This window comes from Cervus canadensis, chromosome 14 (assembly GCF_019320065.1).
Source record: "Cervus canadensis isolate Bull #8, Minnesota chromosome 14, ASM1932006v1, whole genome shotgun sequence".
NCBI classification, from domain to species: Eukaryota; Metazoa; Chordata; class Mammalia; order Artiodactyla; family Cervidae; genus Cervus; species Cervus canadensis.
Genome location: NC_057399.1, coordinates 46,541,551 through 46,565,501, shown reverse-complemented (window position 1 = coordinate 46,565,501; position 23,951 = coordinate 46,541,551). Strand labels below are relative to the sequence as shown.

General features: G+C 42.6%; 1 protein-coding gene across 4 annotated transcripts in view; it reads left to right on the top strand.

The window, feature by feature from the left end:
• The window catches only part of SLC24A2 (solute carrier family 24 member 2), a 270,757-nt gene that overhangs the window by 242,737 nt on the left and 4,069 nt on the right, over positions 1-23,951 (top strand). For 3 of the 4 annotated variants that reach the window (XM_043487151.1, XM_043487150.1, XM_043487152.1), the window contains 3 exons: positions 7,951-8,091; positions 19,010-19,099; positions 21,872-22,038. In XM_043487151.1, the coding sequence (XP_043343086.1) occupies positions 7,951-8,091; positions 19,010-19,099; positions 21,872-22,038 (398 nt within the window). The remainder of the gene's footprint in view (positions 1-7,950; positions 8,092-19,009; positions 19,100-21,871; positions 22,039-23,951) is intronic. The other variant, XM_043487153.1, reaches the window with a different exon arrangement.

The following is a 23,951-nucleotide window of genomic DNA, read 5'->3' as shown; positions in this document are numbered from 1 at the left end:
CTTTTTTTGGGTTTCCTTCCCATCTAGATCACCACAGAGCATTGAGTAGAGTTCCCTGTGATATACAGTGGGTTCTCATTAATTATCTGTTTTATACATAGCAGTGTATATACGTCAATCCCAGTCTCCCAATTCATCCCACCCCTCCTTTCCCCCCTTGGTGTCCATACATTTGTTCTCTATGTCTGTGTCTTTGTTTCTGCTTTGCAAATAGGTTCATCTGTACCATTTTTCTAGATTCCACATACATGTGTTAATATACGATACTTGTTATTATCTTTCTGACTTTCTTCTAAATTTGTACCTGGCTCTTTGGAGATGTCGCTCAAGGAGGTAGAGGAGGGAAGAGAGCATCACAGTGGCCCCACACGCTCCCACACACACTCCCAAATCTGCCCTTCATTTCCCCTTCAAAGCTGCCTTGGATGCTATAAGAAAAATGCCACAGACTGTGTAGCTGACTAATGGAAATTTATTTCTTACAATTTGGGAGGCTGAGAAGTCCAAGATTAGGTGGCTGTTGCAGCCTGCTTCCTGGATCGTAAAAGGACATTTAGTCAGTATGTCCTCATATGGCAGAAGGGCAAGCTAGCTTCCCAGTTATGTATAAGGACACTAATCCCAGTCATGAAGCCTCCGCCACCCTGACCTGATCACCTCCCCAAGACTCCACCTCTGAACAACATCACTGTGGGGGTTAGGGTTTCATCATACGAATTTTGGAGGGACACAAATATCCCATCCATAGCAGACTCAAGAAAAAGAGTGCACCTAAGAATCAGGTGTTTCTGATCAGCTTTTTCAAGAAAGTGGGCCATCCAAACCACCAGAAATTAAGCTCAAGAAAATCAAACAAAATTATGTCAATTACATGCTTAGTGTTTGTCATAGCTAGCATTGCTATTTCAGTAGATTTGATTTACTTCGAAAATCTGAGAAGCCAGGTGTAATTGAACGTAAAGCACATTCATACCTGTTTTTTAGGAGTGAGGAGGGAAGGCCATGTGGTATTTGGAAGAGCCTTGGGTTGGGTGTGAAAGGAACCTGGCACTGTGACCTTCCTTCTTTCTGCATATCATTTCATCTTAGGGTCCTCAAGTAATGGGGGTGGGCTCAATGACCCGGGGCTCCTCTGAGATTCTGGGGCCCTAAAGCTCCTCTACTAAATGATTGCAGAGGTCTATGATTGCAGCTTGTCTTTCATGATCATTCAGTGTCCATATGATGGAAATGAATGACAAATTCTTGGACAGGAAGGTAGTCCCACATTAAAACAATGCAGGGGACAAACAAACTCTGCTTCACAATGACAAGGTTTTAAAGGACTTTGGGGGCCTATAAAGGGGTGAGGTACATCAGGTCCAGATGCCTTTCAGGTGGTATGGATGTGTTCTTTCTCTATTCCAGCATTTCCGTTGACTTGCCTGAGGGCACACAGCTAGTTAGTTGCAGAGATGAGATTAAGGACAGAAAGGAAGAGGATTAACGTTTGCTGATCCCCTGGTCTCTTTCAGGTACTATGCATCCTGTGATTGCCCCAGTCTATAGATGAATGCCTCCCATGTTGCCTAGATATTTCACTTGTTTTATTAGTGGCTTTTGTTGAGGGTGACACTTTTAATATTCTTGATGCACTCACCCGCCCAGCCTCATGTCTCAGGCTCGATGAATGTTTTTATGGATAGTTTTTCCCACTCCCCGCCCCTGGGGACCCTGTTGGGGATTTGTAGCATGCACCACACTCCATGAGCTTTGCCCTGCTTGATCATTCATGTGGGCACCTGTGTGGCTGTACAATGTAGAGGTATAACTGAGGGTTTTTTCCTACAGATATATTATAGAATCAGCAGCAATAATAAATGTATTAGGGACTATTCTTTTTAAGTAGAAGTACAAATCACTTCCTGGAGAAGGGAATGGCAACCCACTCCAGTATTCTTCCCTGGAAAATTCCATGCACAGAGGGGCCTAGCGGGCTACAGTCCATGGGGTTGCAAAGAGTCAGACATTACTGAGTGACTAACGCTACTACACTACAAATCACTGTAAATCTTCACCTGCCCCCAGCTTGACCTTGGCCCAGTGTTTTAGCATAAATGAATTCTGTTTATACATAGATATGAAAGTACTGGCCTTGTACTTTATCGAGCATCATGCCCCACTGAAGGGACTTTCCAGTGAAAAGAGGTGGCATTCTGTAGTGCTGAACTGAGTGGCCCTTTTGTGGGGGTTAAAGGACAATCGAACCCCCACCAAGTTGAGAGCGAGGCAGGTTCAGGTTATCCTCTGAGACTGCTCCATGTGAACTGGAGATGAGATGTTATTACCGATCAATAAAACTGAACTCAAAGATGGCCTATTTTCAGATGCCTCCCGGGCGTTCATTTTAATTCTCTGCTAACAGAGATTGCATTAAAGTGGGCTCACCTTCACACTGGAATTCTGCACAGTGCCCTTCGCAGATAAAAACAAGAAATTGTGTTGCTTCCAAGAAATATTTTTCTGGCTGGAGAAGCAGCTACTGGACTAACGAATCCAGCCCAGGCCCCTCCACTGGAAACCTGACAATTATGCTGGGGCAAACCATCCAGACCAGGTACAAGTGGAAGTAGTACAAGAATCACGTGCAAAGAAGCTGAACAAATCCTCATGCTACTAGACCACAAACAAGACAGACTGCTGCCATCCCGCCCATTCACTAGATAAAGGAAAATAAAACTAAGTTGCTTGCTCCAGAGACCTCCCAATAGGTGCTGACCCCTGGAACTGTTCTTGTCTAACTGTAGGTAGGTATTCTGATAGCCAGACCTCTAGATTCCAACCTTCAGTATTGATAAATGAATCCAAGAAGGTAGTTGTCCATTTATCACAATGTTGTCACATAGAGTAACATCTCACCTCTGTCTCTTCTCCTCTCTCTCTCCCCAAAATTCTGTAGGATCACTGCAGAGTTGTATTTCTAGGTCTGTCCCACCTTGCTTCACAAAGATTTGGAGCTGCTTGCAAAATACATCTGATGAAAAAAAGGATAAAATGACTATTTTGAGAAAAATGCAGCACAGGATGGAAAAGATAGGGGGAAATGTATCAGTAAGACTAGACTAGAAAAGACTAGACTAAGGTGAGCTCAGATCCCAGTGCTGTGGTTGCTGGTCAGGGGTTACAAATTTTCCTCTGAACTCCCCAGTGCAAAGAAATAAATAGCATCATTTCCCTGATTCACAGATGTCTCAAAGTTTCTAGAAGAAGCATGAATTTTCCTAGTGCTGAGATGTGAAAGATTTTTCTCCCTTGATTCCTCATAAAGAGGCCACCGGATCAGCTAGGATAAGGTTCCACCGTTAGCAACCAAAAGCCCAAAATGACAGTGACTTAAATGAGATAGAATTTTATGTCTCTCCCAAGTCTTTATAGGCAGCCCAGGGCCAGAATGGCTCTTGATGGGTGTCAAAAGTCAGATCCTTTTATACTTTTTCTCCACCTGTGGGTCCAAGACGACTGTTCAGATCCTGGCCAAAATATCCCCATTCCTGGCAGTCAGAAGGAGGAATGAGTGATGAAGGATACACCTCCACCCTTTAAAGACACATCCCAGAAGTTGCAGAAGATACTTCCCATTCCATCTCATTGGCCAGAACTTAATCCCATGACAACACCTTGCTACAAGAAAGGTTGGAAATAGAGACTTTATTCCAGGCCCAGGTAAAAGGAGGCCTTCTCTCACTAAAGCAAAAGGGCAATATGTTAGGTTTCTAGAGCTGCCATTAAAAAAAAAAAAAAAATCAGAGGCCAGGTGGCTTAAAGCACAGAAATTTATTTCCTCACAGTTCTGGAGGCTGAACATCCAAGATCAAGGTGTCCAGAGGTCGTTTTCCGCTGAGGCCCCTCTCCTGACGGTTGGCTGCCTTCTTGCCTTGTCCTCACATGGTCTTTCCTCCGAGCATGCATATCCCTGGTATCTCTCTGAGTCCTAACCTCCTATTATAAGGATACCAGTCGCAATGGGTTAAGACCCATCATAATGGCCTCATTTTAACCTAATCACCTTTTTAAGGGCCTTGTCTCCAGTCGCAGCTAAGGTCCTGGGGGCTGGGACTTCAACACAGGAGTTTGGAAAAGACACAATTCAATCCGTAAGAGGCAGAATATATACTAGAGAACAATCAGAAGCTCTTGCTGTGTCATTTGCCAGCATCCTCATAATAGATAAAGAATAAATTCTTTGGTGCTGTTTGTTCTGTCCCTCCAAATTTGACTCGAAATTCAAATCTCTTGATCCTCCACCACCTACTCCTCCTGCCAGGCTGCACTGGCTTCTTCAAGATTGGACAACCAGAGCGTCACTGTGTGGAAACTTAGAGCCACGTGTTTTAGCCTCAGGTTTTCCATGTCAGGGATTGTTGTGTTGTGTCCGACTCTTTGCAACCCCATGGACTGTAGCCCACCAGGCTCCTCTGTCCGTGGGATTCTCCAGGCTTGAATACTGGAGTGGGTTGCTGTGCCCTCCTCCAGGGGATCTTCCTGACCCAGGGATCAAACCCACATCTCTTGCATCTCCTACATTGGCAGGAGGGTCCTTTACCCACTAGCCCCACCTGGGAAGCCTGTGTCAGGGCTTGCAAAATCAGTAATTGCTGCCCTGATTTTGCATAATTCTAGGGATTCTACAGAGACCCCAGATCTTACACCATTCTAAACCCTTCTATCACAAGACAGTTGACTTTTTCTTTCTGGATCATTTTTGCATTTTCTCTGGATATGCTACAGAACTTTTAGGAGGTAAGGATGGGTTATTGCAAGGTCAAAGCCAGGATGCCACAACTCCAGGAAAAACTGGAAAATCACTGCCCAGCCTCTCCTGGGGTTGAGACAAATGATCATGCCAGCGGCCCCAGCTTGGGCAAAGGCAAAACAAGCCCCAGACTTGGAACAGTACTTTTTTCGCACTTTTCTAACTAGCTTGCAAGCTGTCACCCATTGAACCAGAGTGAGATAGCACTTGGCAAAAAGACACAGAGAATTTCCCCTAAGACATGCTGACAGCCTTGTTCCCTGGGTACCTCTCAAATCCTCTGCAGGGTTCTGGGCCCCTGAACTTCTATCTATGGCAAGCTTCATCCACAACAGGCCATGACGTCCCCACAGAGAGCACTGTTTGTGTAGCCTGAGACCCAGCATCTTCTCCTTGTCCATTTCTGCCCTAGCAACGGCCACCTTAAATGTAGCTTTTGGAAGCCGTACAATATAGCTAATTGTTTGCGTTGGACGGTAGTGTGTTTAGAGCTTATGCATCTAAACAGACAATTATTTTCCACTATTTGCTGGTGGCACTGTCTGCCTGGTGACTTTGGCAGATGGAGAAAGGAGCTAATCTGTAGGTTATAAGCAGAAGGGTTATTGATGAAATGTCACCATCTGTTGGTGTCATTAAAATGATATGAGTCATAAAGAGTTGCTTTTGCTTTTTTCTCTGAAAAAAAGGTTAATTTAGAGTTTAGAGAGAAGTTTCTAGATTGCAGATGGCAATGGGGGACCTGACTGTGGGGTGGGGGTGGGGGGTGGGGGGGGAGTGTCCATTCTGGAAGGGGGAGGAGCTTGATGACCTCACCAGATCAGATTGATGGGTCTTCAAAGAAGTGCTAGACTCCTCTCTGTCTGAATAAAACCACTCACCTTGCATGAGACAGGGTACTTATTATGTGTGATGTAAGGTCTCAACTCTCCCATGATCCTCCCTATTCCTGAGGCATCTCCCAGATGGGGAGCAGAAGGTCATTCATTTGGATTAAAACAAGAAAGATCATATCTGGAAGAGAACAGTTAACATGCACCTCTTTTCTAGTCTTCACTGGTCTCATTATACAGAGATTATTCATGTAGTCAACTGACCCCTTGGGAGGCTGGGTGAACCCTATAGGGAGTGATATTTGCTACATCTGCTGCATCTTCTGGGAGAAGGTGGAGGTGGCTCAGAAGAGGACCCAGGAACAGCACGCCCAAGCTTCTGTCAGGGGTAGGAGCCCTAGGGATGGGTAAAGGAAACGGTGGATGAACCCTACGTGGCAAAAGAAACGGCTTTTGCTTTTGTTGACTTTCTCTGTTGACCTCCTGTTTTCAGTGTCATTGATTTCTTCTCTGATTTTTATTCTCTCTTTTCTCCTGCTTACTTTGGATCTAATTTGTGCTTCATTTTCTTGTTTCCTAAGGTGGAAACGTAGATGACTGATTTTAGATCCTCGTTTTCCAACATATTGCAGAACAAAGAGATGGAGAACATAAGAAGCATATTTAATGAAAATCCAGATAACCCAAATAATGTGCACCAACTTCCTAATTCTGCCTTATTACCTAATCCTCTTAATTCCCTTGTATTTGGTGTTTAAAATTCTTTCACCTGCTGCCAAGGACATACACTCATATAGAAAGAACCTTTTTCAGTATGGCTTAAGATAAGCTTTTTTAATTATTTGTTTCAACTCCTGGAGAGAAAGTGAGGGTAATTGTGTAAGCCACTAAAAATCCTTTTGGCAGTATTAGGGTATGCATTATAGATAAGTAAACATAACACGGTAGCAAGTCGGGTGTCACACTCATTCCTCTCTCTAGTCGCATGCTTTTCCTGTAGACCACATGGCCTGAGACTGGCCCACCTACTACCTCCCTAGGGAGAGGTGCTGGTGGGATTCATTGCTACTGCTTGAAATACTCCAGGATACTGGAAGCAAGAGTCCCAGGTGGGGGATACAGGGGAGCAGGAGCTGTGCGGCTTATTTATGTGGTCTCAAAAGGAAGCATCAGTGGAAAATTCCTGTTGATATTTTTAGATCTGACGCATGGTCCTGCCTGCTACACTTTCATTTTTAAACAAGCAGGGAAGGGAGTGATGGATGCTATCTGCAGTACTGTGTTGGAGGTTTGGAGGGTCCATCTGACAGGCTAATGGTCATCCTGCCAGGCCCTGTTCTGTCTTCTGCCCCTTTTTGCTCTGGGAGTTCAAAAGCTGCTGGCTTCAGCAGGCAGCAAATAAAACACAGGCTGCTTGCTGCCTGGACAGAAACACTGAGATTTACCCCCTAGCTCTGCAGCCCTGTGCACTCCACACCCACAGGTTTAGCACCTCTTACTTCCATTCTCTTACTTCTCTGCGAATGCAACATTGTTGTTTAGTCACTAAGTCATGTCCAGTTATTTGCCACCCCGTGGACTGTAGCCCGCCAGGCTCCTCTGTCCATGGGATTCTCCGGGCAAGAATACTGGAGTGGGTTGCCATGCCCTTCTCCAGGGGATCTTCCCGACCCAGGATGGAACCCGAGGATTCTTTTACCACTGAGCCAAATATATGTTGCATTCAGCAGGGGAAACCTGCAAATGCAACATAGATTTGCATAATTGGGGTCTTTTGCTATGCAGATGTGGTTTCTCCTATGAAGTTTGTGGATCGGAGCTGTAATTCACTCCAGTTGAAATTATCAATTCAGGAAACTAGAGAATATTCAGGGAAAGGAAAGTGAAGTGAAGTGAAGTCACTCAGTCGTGCCTGACTCTTTGCGACCCCATGGACTGTAGCCCACTAGGCTCCTCCATCCATGGGATTTTCCTGGCAAGAGTCCTGGAGCGGGTTGCCATTTCCTTCTCCAGGGGATCTTCCTGACGTAGGGATAGAACCCGGGGCTCCCACATTGTAGGCAGACACTTTACCGTCTGAGCCACCAGGGAAGATAAAAAGGAAAGGAAGTTCTTAAATCCTCATGGCTGAGCAATGTATTTCTTGTTCCTGAGATTCAGACTATGACAGATGGGATTCTCTAATAGACCTAAAAAGTCCATGGATGAAAGCAGCTGAGATGACCCAAGAAAGTTCCTAGTGGGATCCGGAGATTCCCTCCTTGCTTTGTGGCCTGAGGATGTTATTGTCTTTTTTGTTTATTTTTTTATCTGTTTCTACAACAGACCACAGAGACGGGTGAAGATGAAGAGGACCAGCCTCTCAGCCTGGCCTGGCCTTCTGATCCACGCAAACAAGTCACATTCCTAATTGTTCTCCCCATAGTGTTTCCTCTCTGGATTACCTTACCTGATGTTCGAAAACCTGTAAGTAAAGCTTTTATTTTTTTTAATTTCTTGTCGGGGGAGGAGGGGGACACAGCATATAACAAGAGCCTGCTTCTAAAAGGGAAGGAAGAAAGGATGACATATACACGTGCGTATGTATATATGTGCTTGAAATTTCTCTGGACAGATGCACCATAATAGTGATTGTTCTGGTTAGCAAATCTACATAATGAACCACCCCCCAAACTTAGTGGTGTGAAATGACAACCACGTTAGTTTGCTCATGGATCCTGTGGATCAGGGATTCAAATGGGCACACTGGGGATGTCTGGTCTGTTGCAGAATGTCTGTGGCCTCAGCTGGGAAGGCTCAGATGACTGGGGCCTAGAACTATCCGGTGGAGCAGGAAATGGCAACCCACTCCAGTACTCTTGCCTGGAAAATCCCATGGATGGAGGAGCCTGGTAGACTACAGTCCATGTGGTCGCAAAGAGTCAGACACGACTAAGCGACTTCACTTTCACTTTTCACTTTCATGCATTAGAGAAGGAAATGGCAACCCACTCCAGTATTCTTTCTTGGAGAATCCCAGGGACAGAGAAGCCCGGCGGGCTGCCATCTATGGGGTCAAGAGTCGGACACGACTGAAGCGACTTAGCAGCAGTAGCAGGAGAACTATCTGGAGATTTCTTCACTCGTGTTTCTGGCACCTGAGCAGAGATGATTCAAAGTCTGGGCTCAGTTGGGATCGTCTCCTAGAGAACCTACTGTGTGACTGGGGTTCCTCACTATATGGCAGCATCAAGGTAGTCAGATATCTTACATAAGAGGTCCGGGCTCCAAGAGTCAGTGTTCTTGCCACACAAGGAGACACTCCTTGGTCTCTAGTTAATCTAGCCTCAGCAGTCACATAGAGTCACCTCCACTGAACCCTACTAGTCAGAGCGATCATAAATCTGTCTAGGGCAACAAAATATTTATCAGTGTCCTACAGCACATGACACCCTTGATGGCAGCAATTTCAAAGAATTTGCAACCATGTTTTAAAACTACCACAGTGATTGTCTCTGCAAAGGGGAAATGAAGGTCTGAGGTAGAAGGGTGACTTACATTTTGTTGACTATTTGTGTACACAAATTACTCATTCAATTCAAAAAATAATTTAAAGCAATGCATTCATGTGGTATAAACGTGTACATGTCTGATCTGCTCCCTCCAGGATTATCATTACCATAATCAATATTATTATCTTCCACGATTATGTACTGGGTGCTATGAACACAATACCATCTTATAATCAGCAAAGTACAGTCTGAATGTAGATCAGCTTAAAAGAACATCCCCTCCAGTGTTGTCAAACTGGGTTCTTGGGCCACTGGGTGAAAGAACTAATGAGAAATTTAAAAATAAAGAGAAACAGCTCCCCTTTTATATTACGGGCCTTCACACATGTACTCATTCAACAAAAGTGTATATCTACTAATTTTATATATATATATATATATATATATATATATATATATATATGCATAAGTAGAAAGAAACTTAGGCAAAAGGAGTTAACTAGCTCATGCCTGGTCACTTCCTAGGGCATGGAGCTGAGATTCACACCCAGGCCCATGTGACCACACAGCTTGGGCTCTTCCTCATATTTCTTGGTGCCAGAAGGTAAAAATACAAAAACATTTCTAAAAGCATTTGGAATAGAATACTGTAATAACATCCAGCATAATTTAGCATCCTTCTTCAAAAGCCCCGCTATGATCCCACTTTCCTCATTTGAGAAAGACTGGAGAAGCATCCTGTCTCATTTCTCTGTTCTGACCCAGAAATAAGCCAACCTGACAGAGAGCCTTGTCTTATCAAGTACAGGCCAGGAATGACCCCAGCGTAAAGACCCCTGGCATTAGACGTCTGCTAGGAAAGGGTGAATGTAGCAGGTGTGGCTCATTTAAAGCACTATCTAGGTTTCTTTGTTCAAGATGCTGTTACAGAGCATCTGCTTGATACAAAGGCCTGGCTTCCTGGAAACCTGCAGCCAAATAGCTGGAATGCGTTCAGTTTCTTCTTGGCTCCCATCACAAGGACATATCTGAGATGTACGTGCTCACATGCGCTCACTCACTCATTGCCTCTCTCTCTCCCTCTCTGTCATCATTTCTCTGCTAGTTAGCTCAATGCTTTTGCTTAGCTCAGGGAGGAAAATGAAGGAGACAGACAAGATTTTCTAAATCCCCATAGCAGGTCTAGTGTGATATGGCCCAGAGCAGAGGGGCCTGGTTCACTAATAAGACTGATCAATGTTATAAAGTAGATAACCAACATGGACCTACTGTATAGCACAGAGAAATAGAATCAGTGTCTTATAATAACCTATAAGGGAAGAAAATCTGAAGAATATGTACACATAGTGTGTGTGTGTGTGTGTGTGTGTATATATATATATATATATATATAGGACTGAATCACTGTACTGTACACTTGAAACATATTGTAAATCAATTCTACATCGATTTGTTAATTTAATAATAATTTTTAAAATAACTTTGAAAGAAAAGAGTGATCAATGTCGGTGCACAACGGCTGGAGCCATCAGGAAGACGTGCAGGAATGGGAGGAGGTTGCCAGCGACCTAAGGTCCTGGAACCTCAGGGCTGGGTGGGACTCGGAGCAAAGGCTGACAGAGTACTCATTCTCTCTGTGATCCGAGTCAAGGAAGCTGTTAGGGAAGATCAGCGTTCTCAACCAGGGACTCCTGGACCACAAATAGGACTTCACCATGGCTATAGTTAGACCTGCTCTAGCTGATGCCATAATCCCCAGGGTGCAAAGCAAGCAGATGCAGCTAAACAGGATACTCCCCGTGCAGTGCCGCTGACTGGTAATTTGCTGAGCGGTACCCCACAGGAGCCAGCCCCTACAATGTATGCTGGGGTGGCCAGTGGGATTTTCCCTCACTGTACCCCCAAGGGCCATCGCTGGATGGACTGGGTTTTTTTCTGTCTTTTTTGAGTATACCATGTGCTATTCCAAGCAGAAATGAGACTCTTAGGTAGAAACTTGGATGTTTGTAGATTTCCTCAGCAAATATTTATTGAACATATATTATATGCCAGGCATCAGGCTTTATGCCCTAAAAGAGACATAAAGTCACATCAATCACAATTCCTCTTTTTTTTTTTTTGTTTTGGCCACACCACGCTGGCATGTGGGATCTTAGTTCCCCGACCAGGGATCAAACTCACATCCCCTGCACTGGAGGTACAGAGTCTTAACCACTGGACCTCCAGGGAAGTCCCACAGTTCCCATTTTTAAGTTGCTCTAAACTCAGTAGAGGAAACAAAACCCATCCCTATAGAACTACAGGGCCAGATTGCACAGCCTTACTAGTGAGAGCAGTTAGACTCAAACCCCGGTCTCCTGACTCTGGAGCATTCTCATGCTACCATTTTGACTACAGTGATTTTTCCCACATGACACATGCATCGTGCAATCATGGAAAAGTCACATCTCAAATGTCAACCTCATATTTCCTCCTTTGTGAAATGCAGGAATGGAGGAAGATCTCTAGATTTCCGGCCAGCTGTAACATTCTGTGATTCAGGAAAACATAGATAACCATCAATATGATAGTTCCAGTTTACTCTCAGAGCATACTAGCTTGAGTTACATGGTCATTCTTTGCGTATATGGAATGCCGAACAAAAAAAACATGCTGGTTGGTACAAAGGCCAGTAAGCAGCTTCTTGCTCATGCTCAGCTCAAGAGAGTTTCATTAGGTTTGATCTTGCATAAGTTAGCTTTTGTTGTATAACACCCCAAAATTTAGTGACTTAAAACAACAAGTATTCTTTTAGCCCATAATCCTCCGAGTTGGAGATGTAGCTGAGGCTCGGCCTGACAGTTCTGCTTCTCAGTTAACACAGCTGAAGGTTGGTATGTCAGCTGGAACACCTTGATTCTGTTCCACATGGTCTTCTGTCCTTAAGCAGTCTAGCCTGGGCTTACTCACATGACGGCCAAGTTCCAAGAGCAGTGAGAATGAAAGCCACAAAGCCGCAAAGATCTAGTTTAGAGTCTGCCTGCTGTCATTTCTACCACATTCTATTGGCCAGAGCAAGGCCTAAGGCCAGCCCAGATTCAAAGACTTGGGAAACAGACTTTACCTCTCTGTGGAAGGAATTGTAAAGTTGATGTGGCCATTTTTTCCAGTCTTCCACTATCCTCATGTCCTGCCACAGGGCCTGTTGAAAAATTAGCCAGGGAGAGAAGAGACACTTGCTACTCCTCCGAGCCTGGTAGCTCTGTCTCCTGAGTAGTTTTTGACTTACCCATGGAGATGAACATTCCACACCTTGACAATAATTACAATGAAAACATGATTTTTTTTAATGTATACACATCTAGTTTCAGAGTAAATTATACCTCCACTTGTTTTTATTTCCACTTCATTTATATGCAAATTGTATGACAGTGTTTGTTGCATTATGCATACTTTCATGTCAGATAATTAATGTGGGTTTCACATTTATAGTTTTCTTAAATTAATGGACTTAATTTAAAAGTCCAAGAACTGAAATTCAACCTTAATGAAGAATATGTCTTTGATGAAAATTGAAAATAATAAAGGAAACAAAGACCCCTCCAAAGTTATATTTTCTCATGGCCTAGGATGGGTGTTCTTCCAAAACAGGAATGCATCTCACGAGATATCAAAACATGACCCATCAGATCTAGGACGATACTTAGAACTCACCCAGGATTTTGCAGTTTCTGTCATGCATTAGTTCATTCACCAAGTATTTATTACGTGTCTACTATGAACCAAGGACAGTTCTAGCAAGGATGGAGTGATTGAGGACCTGAGAGTTTGAGTGACCTGTCCAAGCAAGACCAGCTAATAAGAAGCAAAGCCAAGACTCTAGGCCAGATGTCTATGGTCATTTTCACCTCCCTGAGTTTCAGTTTTTTCATGTCTTAAAAATCAAATTGAGGTTAATATTATCTAATAACAACTCCCATTACTATCTGAGTACTTGTTCCATGCACAGAGTTTGCTAGACATTTCATGTGCATGAAATCCTCAATTCAACTAGATATTGTTTTTCCCCTCATTTTACAGAAACTGAGACTTAGAGAGATGTCCAATATTTGTCCATTGCTGGTAATTGATGAGCAAGGATTACTACTATTCATAGTAATCCAGAGACCATACTTTTAATCTTTAACAGGATTGCTTTGAAGAACTTTGTTAAATATGTATGCCCCAGAATCTTGCACAGAGGAGATGCTCGGTGAATATTTTTTTAATTTAAATAAGTAAAGAGATGGCCAATTTGTGCAACCAGCTAATGTCCAGAAATGTTTTCTAATCCAAGAAAGTATCATTCTGATGTACTAAAAACTTCTAATGAGAACATTAGCTGTCAATTATACAAGTAAACCATTACATTGGGAACGAAATGGACACATGTGCCGGCCAGCATATGGACACAATTTGCTTTCTGCTAATTGGTGTGAGGCCCATCCCAGCAGATGTCAGAATGAGCCACCATTACAAACCATAAATTGACACATCAGACCTTGGCTTGAAGAGCTCTTTCTTCCTTGCAATAAATGTTAGTGTTAGTCGATCAGTCGTGTCCAACTCTGTGTGACCCTGTGGACTGCAGCCTGCCAGGCATCTCTGCCCAAGGGATTCTCCAGGCAAGAACACTGGAGTGGGTTGCCATTCCCTTCTCCGGGGGATCTTCCCAACCCAGGGATGGAACCCAGGTCTCCAGCATTGCAGGCAGATTCTTTTACCCACTGAACCACCACGGAAGCCTTCCAATGAGACTGGTAACTAAATAACTGTACAGGTCCTACTCGGCAGTGATAACTGGAATGAGACCATAGAGTCCAAAGAAGAGGAATAACCAGAAAAAAATGAAAGGAGGAATTACCTGGGCTGTGAAATTGGAAATGATAAGGTAATGTGATGGTCCAGAAACACTTAACCAAACTGCTGATGCATGAAAAGTTGATGCTTCCAGAGAAAGAACTGTATGGAGGCTGGGTGAGGCAGATGGTCCTACAGCTGGAATGCTAGTCTGTATTTCCCTGATGTTCTTTATTTTCTGACATTCAGAGCACAAGCTAGTATTATGATGATAATGATCATTAAGTGTCCAAAGCTGGGTATATTTTGAGCATTATTGGCCCTGTCTTTCTTTAGGAATGAGTATAACCTGGATTCCTAACATCTAAGAATATGTGCTATATAGAGTCAGACAGACCTAGATTTGAATTTCATGTCTAGTTCAAGATCTAGGTACAGAGTAGGTACCCAGACTTTTCCTACCCCTAGTTAAGGATGAAGACCTGAAATTTTACAAAGAAAAGTTATTTTTAATGTTTTTTTCAATGAGCCCCTAATCCAACACTAGGTACATTTATATGTCCAATAATTACTAGTTAGCTTCTTGATTAAGACTTGTAAAAGATGATGCTGTGAAAGTGCTGCACTCAACATGTCAGCAAATTTGGAAAATTCAGCAGTGGCCATTAGGACTGGAAAAGGTCGGTTTTCATTCCAGTCCCAAAGAAAGGCAATGCCAAAGCATGCTCAAACTACCGCACAATTGCACTCATCTCACACGCTAGTAAAGTAACGCTCAAAATTCTCCAAGCCAGGCTTCAGCAATACGTGAACCATGAACTTCCAGATGTTCAAACTGGTTTTAGAAAAGGCAGAGGAACCAGAGATCAAATTGCCAACATCCGCTGGATCATCGAAAAAGCGAGAGAGTTCCAGAAAAACATCTACTTCTGCTTTATTGACTATGCCAAAGCTTTTGACTGTGTGGATCACAATAAACTGTGGAAAATCCTGAAAGAGATGGGAACACCAGACCACCTGATCTGCTTCTTGAGAAACCTGTATGCAGGTTAGGAAGCAACAGTTAGAACTGGACATAGAACAACAGACTGGTTCCAAATAGGAAAAGGAGTATGTCAAGCCTATATATTGTCACCCTGCTTATTTAACTTATATGCAGAGTACATCATGAGAAACGCTGGGCTGGATGAAGCACAAGCTGGAATCAAGATTGCCAGGAGAAATATCAATAACCTCAGATATGCAGATGACACCACCCTTATGGCAGAAAGTGAAGAAGAACTAAAGAACCTCTGATGAAAGTGAAAGAGGAGAGTGAAAAAGTTGGCTTAAAGCTCAACATTCAGAAAACTAAGATCATGGCATCCGGTCCCATCACTTCATAGCAAATATATGAGGAAACAGTGGAAACAGTGTCAGACTTTATTGTTCTGGGCTCCAAAATCACTGCAGATCGTGACTGCAGCCATGAAATTAAAAGACGCTGACTCCTTGGAAGGAAAGTTATGACCAACCTAGACAGCATATTAAAAAGCAGAGACATAACTTTGTCAACAAAGTTCTGTCGAGTCCAGGCTATGGTTTTGCCAGTAGTCATGTATGGATGTGAGAGTTGGACTATAAAGAAAGCTGAGCACCGAAGAATTGATGATTTTGAACTGTGGTGTTGGAGAAGACTCTTAAGAGTCCCTTGGACTGCAAGGAGATCCAACCAGTCCATCCTAAAAGAGATCAGTCCTGGGTGTTCATTGGAAGGACTGATGTTGAAGCTGAATTGAAACTCCAATACTTTGGCCACCTGCTGCGAAGAACTGACTCATTGGAAAAGACCCTGATGCTGGGAAAGATTGAGGGCAGGAGGAGAAGGGGACGACAGAGGATGAGGTGATTGGATGGCATCACTGACTCGATGGACATGAGTTTTGGTGGACTCTGGGAGTTGGTGATAGAAAGGGAGGCCTGGCGTGCTGCAGTTCATGGGGTCACAAAGAGTCAGACACGACTGAGCGACTGAACTGAGCTGAACTGAACTGAACTGAAGCATCAAATTTTGAATTACAGAGGTTTCCACTAATACATTGATTTGAACTTGGCTCCCTTAAATCTTTAATCCAATTACTTATTTTCTGCCTCTTGACCGGGAATGTTTTATGGTTCAGGGATGATATTTTTCGGATGAGAAATATGTTGAAATAATTTGATTCTGACTTGTGACACTATATCAATGAAAAGATATGCAAAGTTACAAAAACTTAAACAATAATAATAAAATAATATTTACATACTTAGTATGTTAACTAACCTGGAAAGGGGGCAGTCTGTGAAATAAGGAGTCTCCCAGGATATCCAGTCCGTGTGCCGTGTTATAAAGTGTGGAGATGGTACTCCGTATCCTCCCAGGATGTTCAGAATCAAGCTAAAGACAGGCTGCTGCTCAAACCACACTTGTGGCCCCACAAAACAAGAGGGGCCCTTCTCTTCCCTGTGACACAGCATGGCCATGGGAGATGAAACCCTCGTCACACCTAGGGTCCTGAAACAGTGACTTGTGACCAGAGGAAAAGAATGGAGACTCTAATCAGCCTAATGCCTTGCATGGGAAAACTTGGCACTGGCAATTCCAAGGCTCAGAGAATCTCATCTCCAGCTGGAGCTCAACTCCTTGCTTTAAAGGAATTTGATTTTTGGACTTTTCTGGTGGAGCACTGGCTAAGTCTGTGCTTCAGTGCAGGAGGCCCAGGTTTGGTCCCTAGCCAGGGCTCAGATGATAAAGAATCTGCCAGCAATACAGGAGACCTGGGTTCAGTCCCTGGGTCAGGAAGATCCCCTGGAGAAGGGGAATGGCTACCCACTCCAGTATTCTTGCCTGGACAGAGGAGCCTGGCAGATTGCAGTCCAGGGGCTCACAAAGAGTCAAACACAACTGAGCGACTAACAGGGAACAAAGAACCTACATGCTACAACTAAAGATCCTGCATGCCACAACTCAGACCCAGTGCAGCCAAATAAATTAATTAATTTTTTTAAAAAAAGGAATTTGCTTTCAAAGTAACTGTCTCATCCTCCACTTTGAAAAATTGACTACTTTTTTTTCCCCATAACCCATTAAATAGTACTCAGGTCCTCAGAAAGAGTCTGAGTCTGAAATGTGAAAATATTTCCACCAAATGTTTCAGGGGAAACATTTAAGAATAAGTGCCTACTTACTGGGGTCTGATGTTTTCCCCAGTTGAATCAATCCCACTGGCCTTACAGACATCCATACTAACCAGTGGCCCAAGAAAATCCACAGCCATTGAAAGAAAGAAAATGATTATTGTGAAATTTAACAGAAGCGTAGGAATGATAATGAAAACATATATTAAAAACTTGAAATTAGTAGAGAGAACACAAGCCTGTTTGGAGCGATAAAACTGTGTTCATCATTATTGATATTCAAAAGATTACCATATACAGGTTTATCTTTTGCTTTTAATGAAGTTCTCAAAAGCTGTGGCAGAAGTGTTCTGTGTGACTGCCCAAGGTCAGCCCTTCAGACAAGTGAGATAGCATTCATCCAAGTCAACTCCATTCATTTCTCTGGGCAGAACTGGATGTTATTATCAAAGCAAAAACTAAGATTGTCTCTAAAAGTGGAAAGCTTTGAAATAGAAAGTGTTTAGCAATAATAAGTGACTCTCTAAGAATATTATGCTTTCTGAGCATGCTTTAAAGGATCCCAATTTGCAAAAAGAGGATCAGCAAGACACCACTACCATCCTGTGCAAGCATGGATTTCCCTGTAGTGGGATAGATGAGAAACATTGCATTTTGTGTATCTGATTTGGGCTGATGTTTGAAAGAAATTTGAAAAGTACTCATACTGTAAGCTTGAGATTGCACAAAGCCTAGGGCTAAAAGCCCAATTCTGTAGTTGGACATGACATAGTTAAGGGTGGAGAACAGAAGAGAAAACATTCCCAAGAGTGTCTACTCTGCGACTCCCGTGAAGAGCAGCACAAGTGGGCATCTACTACTTGTGTGGCTCCAGTATCTGAGAGACTGGCCATCCTCAGGAGCCTGTATTAACTGTGGTGATAGCTTCTTCTCTGTGGCTGTTCCTCATAATTCACAGGGCTGTAAAATGAGCCCATTTGTTTTTGAAACTATTGATCTTTCTTGTTAATTACATAATTAATTATGTAATTACATGATTAATCCCATAGGCCTTCTGGCAGATGGATTATTAGGGTACATGAGTCAAAGCAATAGAGACTGATTCTCATGAACTTGAAGAGGAGGTAGAAAAGGGAGCAGGAGAAGGAGGGGGGATGTGGAGTACTGAGGGGTTGAAGGCAAGGTTGAGAAGCCAAGCCCTGGGGAAAGGGCAGGAACAGAGACCGTCTGAGCAACCAACAGTAGGAACAGACCTTCTCTTCAAAAGACTGCCATCTCAGGTGGGACGCATTGAGAGAGTAGCATTGACACATATACATTACCATATGTAAAACAGATAGCTAGTGGGAAGTTACTGTATCACACAGGCAGATCAGCCCCGTGCTCTGTGACAACCTAGAGGGGTGGAATGGGGGAGAAGTTCAAGAGGGAGGAGATATATGTATACTTACAGCTGATTTATGTTGTTGTATGACAGAAACCAACAACATTGCAAAGCAATACCATCCAATTAAAAATAAATTAAGAAAAAAAAAAAAACTTCCCATCTCAGCAGCCAGTTTTATGATGGCTTGGCTTCAACCAATTTCACATTCCCGAGAGAAATCTTAATGTCCCAGCTCGACCAAGGGTTACTGATGGGGCTTCCCCAGTGGCTCAGATGGTAAAGAATCTGCCTGCAATGCAGGAGACCTGGGTTTGATCTTTGGGTCGGGAAGGTCCCCTGGAGGAGGGAATGGCAATCGACTCTAGTATTCTTGCCTGGAGAATCCCCTAGACAGAGGAGCCTGTCAGGCTTCAGTCCATGGGGGCCGCAAAGAGTTGGAGATGACTGAGCGACTAACGCTTTCACTTTTCACCAGGATGGCAGGCACCTCGGTTAGTACTCACACTCACCCCTCCTCCTGGTTCTCTTGCAGTCATCAAGGAAGTTTTTTCCCATCACGTTTTTCGGCTCCATCTCCTGGATCGCAGTCTTCTCTTACTTGATGGTCTGGTGGGCACATCAGGTAAGACCTTGAGAAGGACAGACATCTGCCTGGCTTTTCTCTTGGTTGCCAGGTGGCTCATCAGGGTGTTTGCTTTCTGAAACTGGCACAACAGTATTGCAGCTGACATACATATTCCAAGACTGAAGGAATTTACTCCACTTAACTTTCCCTCATCTCCTGGCCCTTCTCTGTAGTGTGGAATCAAGTTGGCATAGCCCCAGACAGCTGTGTGGAGGAAAGGCAAGTCTATCCACAACTTGCCCTCTGCAGCCTGAAGCCAGGCCAGCCCGGGCCTGGAGGAATGTCAGGGTTTTGCCTAGCTCAGCAGCATTTCCTTTCACTTGGCCAGCCACTCACCTCATGTTCTCATCAAACTGGCTCTTAGGAAAAAACGTGGAGACAAAATGGTCTCTTCCTTGAGCCTGAATTTACAAAAAATGATGATGTATTTCACTTTTACTACTTCTAACTCAATACCAGTCATAATGCCCATCACCAAAATAAATTCTCAGGAATTATTTGTTGTAACACATGAAAGGAAAAATGAGATGCAAAGGTCTTATGTTCGGTCTTATGTTCTCAGAGGTACTAACAGCTATGATTATTGACTGAATATGTACCACCTGAATATGGATAATTCACCTCCCTTTGTCCTTCTACATGGGTATAAATTCTGTGGGGGAGGTAATATTATTATCCACAGTTTACAGATAAAGAGTTAAGCTTAGAGCTAATTAAAGTTGTTTAAAAATAATAAGATACCACTTCACAACCATTAGTACAACTACAACCAAAAAGACAGACAATACCATTTGTTGTTGAGGGTGTGGAGAAAACAGGATTGCATACATTTGGCAAAACTCACAAAACTGTATGCTTTTTTTAAAAGGGTGAATTTTCCTGTATGGAAGTTACACCTTAATTTTTTTTAGAAAGAACATATGGCATCACTAACAAAATCCACTGAAAATATTGTCTGATAAACCAAGCGTTATTCCTACAATGTATTCCATATTATTCCTATCACAGTTATTTTACTGACATTGACTTCAGATTACTCTTCCTCAATATTTCCAAAAATCAATGTCTTCAGACATTCTGTTTGCCCCCAAGTCATTATTTTCTACATTCCCGGAGAGACGTTTGCTACCAATATCCAACAGAAATCACTGCAGAAGTTTCAGTCCATGGGTCGGGAAGATCCGCTGGAGAAGGAAATGGTAACCCACTCCAATATTCTCGCCTGGGAAATCCCATGAACAGAGGAGCCTGGCAGGCTACAGTCCATGAGGTTGCACGCATAGTCAGACACGACTGAGCACACCCATTAAAAACATTTAAAAGCTGTTTCTTAGCCTCCAGATTTCCAGGCTGTGAATGTTTGCCATTTATAACACATATAACAGCCTTCCATAATAATTGTTTTTATTCTTCCATGTACAGATAAAGAAAAAGAAGTGATTTTTTTTCACTTACTGGAATATATTGTTTCTAGATATTTTTCTTTAGTCTTCCACCAAAATATCACCCTACAGGCTTCCATCTTTTTCTTTACTTTTTAATGATTATCTTAATTCCACAATCTCATTTTCTTTTCATTCTCTTGTAGAAAAATACAAACACAATCCCTGGAACAATTATAATTATAAAAAAAAAAGCCCAGAAATATAGAGTGCACAAAGAGAAGCCTTTTATTTGCCAATGATAAATTAGACATTTCTCTTTCTTTTCACCAAAGAAATGCTTTTCTCTTTCAAAACATCCAGACAGCAGATCAAATAGCAGATTCTGTTGTAAGTCTGTAGCACTAATTCTATCATTTGTACCTTTGACCTGTAAAAGCTATAAATGATAGGAAGTGCACCATTTCGTGCTCAACTATTTGTTATGCACAGTTTTGCCAATAATAGCTGGTTCCCACTAGCTTAAAAGCATAGTTGGGAGCTGTTTTTATTTGACAGCCACAAATGTGTTTTTATCTGCCCCAGAGCCTAGGGAACTGAACTATTATACCTGCCCTTGTAGTTCACTGCTTTCCATTAGAAAGTGACATCTACGTGAGCTATATGTCAATTACATCTCAGTAAAACTGGAAGAAAAAGAAAGAAATTGAGGATCAAGACATTCCCCAGTTGGCCCAGTAGGCACTAAGTCAAGTACTTAATAAATGCCAGAGCCAGACCTGGGACCAAGGTCCTCTTGATTTCCTAACTGTTGCTTTCTCCATGGCTGCCTTGCGGACTTACTAGTCCTGTGTTACCAAACCCAAAAACATCCAAAATCAAGTTTTCTGTGGAAATGGTACAGTCTAAAAATGTTTAACAGTGGGTTACAGACAATAGGAGATGTTAAGGGAAAATGGGGACACTGGGTATCAATTCTTAATCTTCAATCATAAATTAAGGGGCACATTTGCTATACGATCTGGTGCCATTGTCAGGCACTGGCCCATGGGGCCAGTGACCAATTGGCATTTATAACTCTGATCTTCTGCTTCCCCTGCCTGGTCTTGATAAAAATCAAATAGAGGCTGCATTCTAGTCTTCTGTAGCTCTTTTTTCAGATTACCTATTTAATCCTTGTGCGAACATTCCTGATCTCTTGGGTCTGAGCATCATTAAAATATAAATCCTTCTGTCAACTACTGTGGCTTATTCATTGTTATTATCTCAACACCCAGCACAGCACAGAGTAAGAATTCATCAAAAGGGAGTTGCATTGAAATGTTAGTGGTCTTGATGGTTTTGTGACTTCAAACACTCCTCTGTTTGCCCCTGTCATGGCTTTTAGGTTGGAGAGACAATTGGCATTAGTGAAGAGATCATGGGTCTGACCATCTTGGCCGCTGGGACTTCAATCCCTGACCTGATCACCAGTGTCATAGTGGCCCGGAAGGGACTTGGGGACATGGCCGTGTCCAGCTCTGTTGGAAGCAACATTTTTGACATCACCGTAGGGTGAGTAGAACTCATTATATAAAGGGTCACATCAGCTCCACCACTGTCTTTGCCTTCTTAGAAGCTTGTGAAGTCATGACCAGTATCTCAGAGCCCAAAACCAACCAATAGCAACAGAAAGAAAAGACTGGTAGTATCATTCAGTTTCACCAACTCCATTTTTCATTTTCACAGAACTTCATGAAGAATAAGTTATCCTTGGACAGGGAGAAACACATACTTACATAGAGAGTGGGTGTTGTAGGAAATACTTTGAGAGAATTTCACCTATAAAATGGCATTGGCTACATGTCATGAATATTCAACATTCATATGTGACTGAGATACTCTGGTAGTTTCACAGTATTTTTTTTTTCCGTGTTCTAATTCTAATTACAGTCCCCACCAGCCTCAGATGAGATTTGGAAAGCAGACTAAAACATAGGCCAGGAAAAAATTATCCCATTTCCTTCCTTGGAAAACGCTGGCAGGTTTGGCGTTATCATTTCTTTATCCGTGCTGGTGAAGATAGTCTAGGTTTTTTGAAAGTCAGATAGTAAGCTCTGTTCTTACAGTTAAACAAGCTGAAATTCTCAATATGAATAATCTCTAAAGTGGATGTGACTGGGGAGAGATGCTGTTATTTCTATCATTTCATTTAACATGTTCAAAGTAAAAGTAGTCTCAAAAGTAACCCGAGAAGGCAGTCCCCTGAGAAAGTAAGACATGGGATACTATCCTTGTGTTCCTAGAAGAACTGACCTCTTAGCACTTGAGTTTGGAAGACCATTAAAATGAATCTTTCTCATTGAACATCTTGTTCAACACTGTTCTCTTTTATCCTTTCCATTACCTAATGTATAGTTTTTTCATTCAGTATCTACCACATATGCTGTACATACATTTTTATCTATCTAAGCCACACATGAGGTGTGTTTATCATCCCCACTTTTCAGGTAAGGAAACTGAAGGGCACAGAGTTCACATGAGTAATGAGACAGCTGGGATTTGAACAGAGTCTATGTTCTCAAGTCCGGCACTATCTGAACATAAAACCCTGCTCTGAGCTTCACTGTCTGTACCACCTTAGAGTGCAAAGAGGCCCTGTCCCACACTTTCTTCCTTCGCTGGCATCTCTCCCTCGAGAGCCCTCACTGCTTGTCTGTCTGGAAAACTCCAGTGTACCCTTCGAGTTGTCAACTCGAATCCTGGTTTTCTGCTTCCTTTAAGCCTGGCCTAGAGGCTTGTGCTCCTGTATACGCTCTGTGTATCTGTATCTCACACTCTTGTCAAGGTCATGTGTATCAGTCTGTCTGCTAGACTATGAACTCCCCAAGAACAGGAACTCCCCAAAACCTAATACAATGTCTAATGCATGGCAGTGGCTTGGCACATGTTTGTAGAATGAATGGATGGATGAGTGAGTGAATGAATGCCTGAAAAGGTGTATTTTTAAAAAGAGGGACATCCCTGGTATAAATAGTGTTTCTCAGTTCTACTGCCCACACATGTAAAGCAGTTTTCTTGGTCAATACCTTGTACAAATAGAAAGAAAATATTCTATAGTATAAAAAGAGAAAATCTTACATAGTGGGGAAAATTATGTGTTCTTTGAGATATATTTATCATGTTTTCGAAAAGTATTCTAGTGAGTTACAAAATGCTTTTTGTTCATTGTTCTTAAATTATACATATGTTGTAACTTAAATGGAAGTTTAAAGAAAATCATCCCTAATCCTACTACCCACAAACATTTAACTTTTGTGCATTTTTCTCCTAATATTTCACAAAGTTTTCTTAGTGAATAATCAGTTTTGCTCTGTTGGAGGGCTTTTATTTTTCCACTTTAAAGCCATTTATGCCTAGCAAAGAATAGGCAGGCCTCTATGAGCAAATTAGTAAGTCAGCCATTTTTCTAAGTTTCTTCTTAGCTC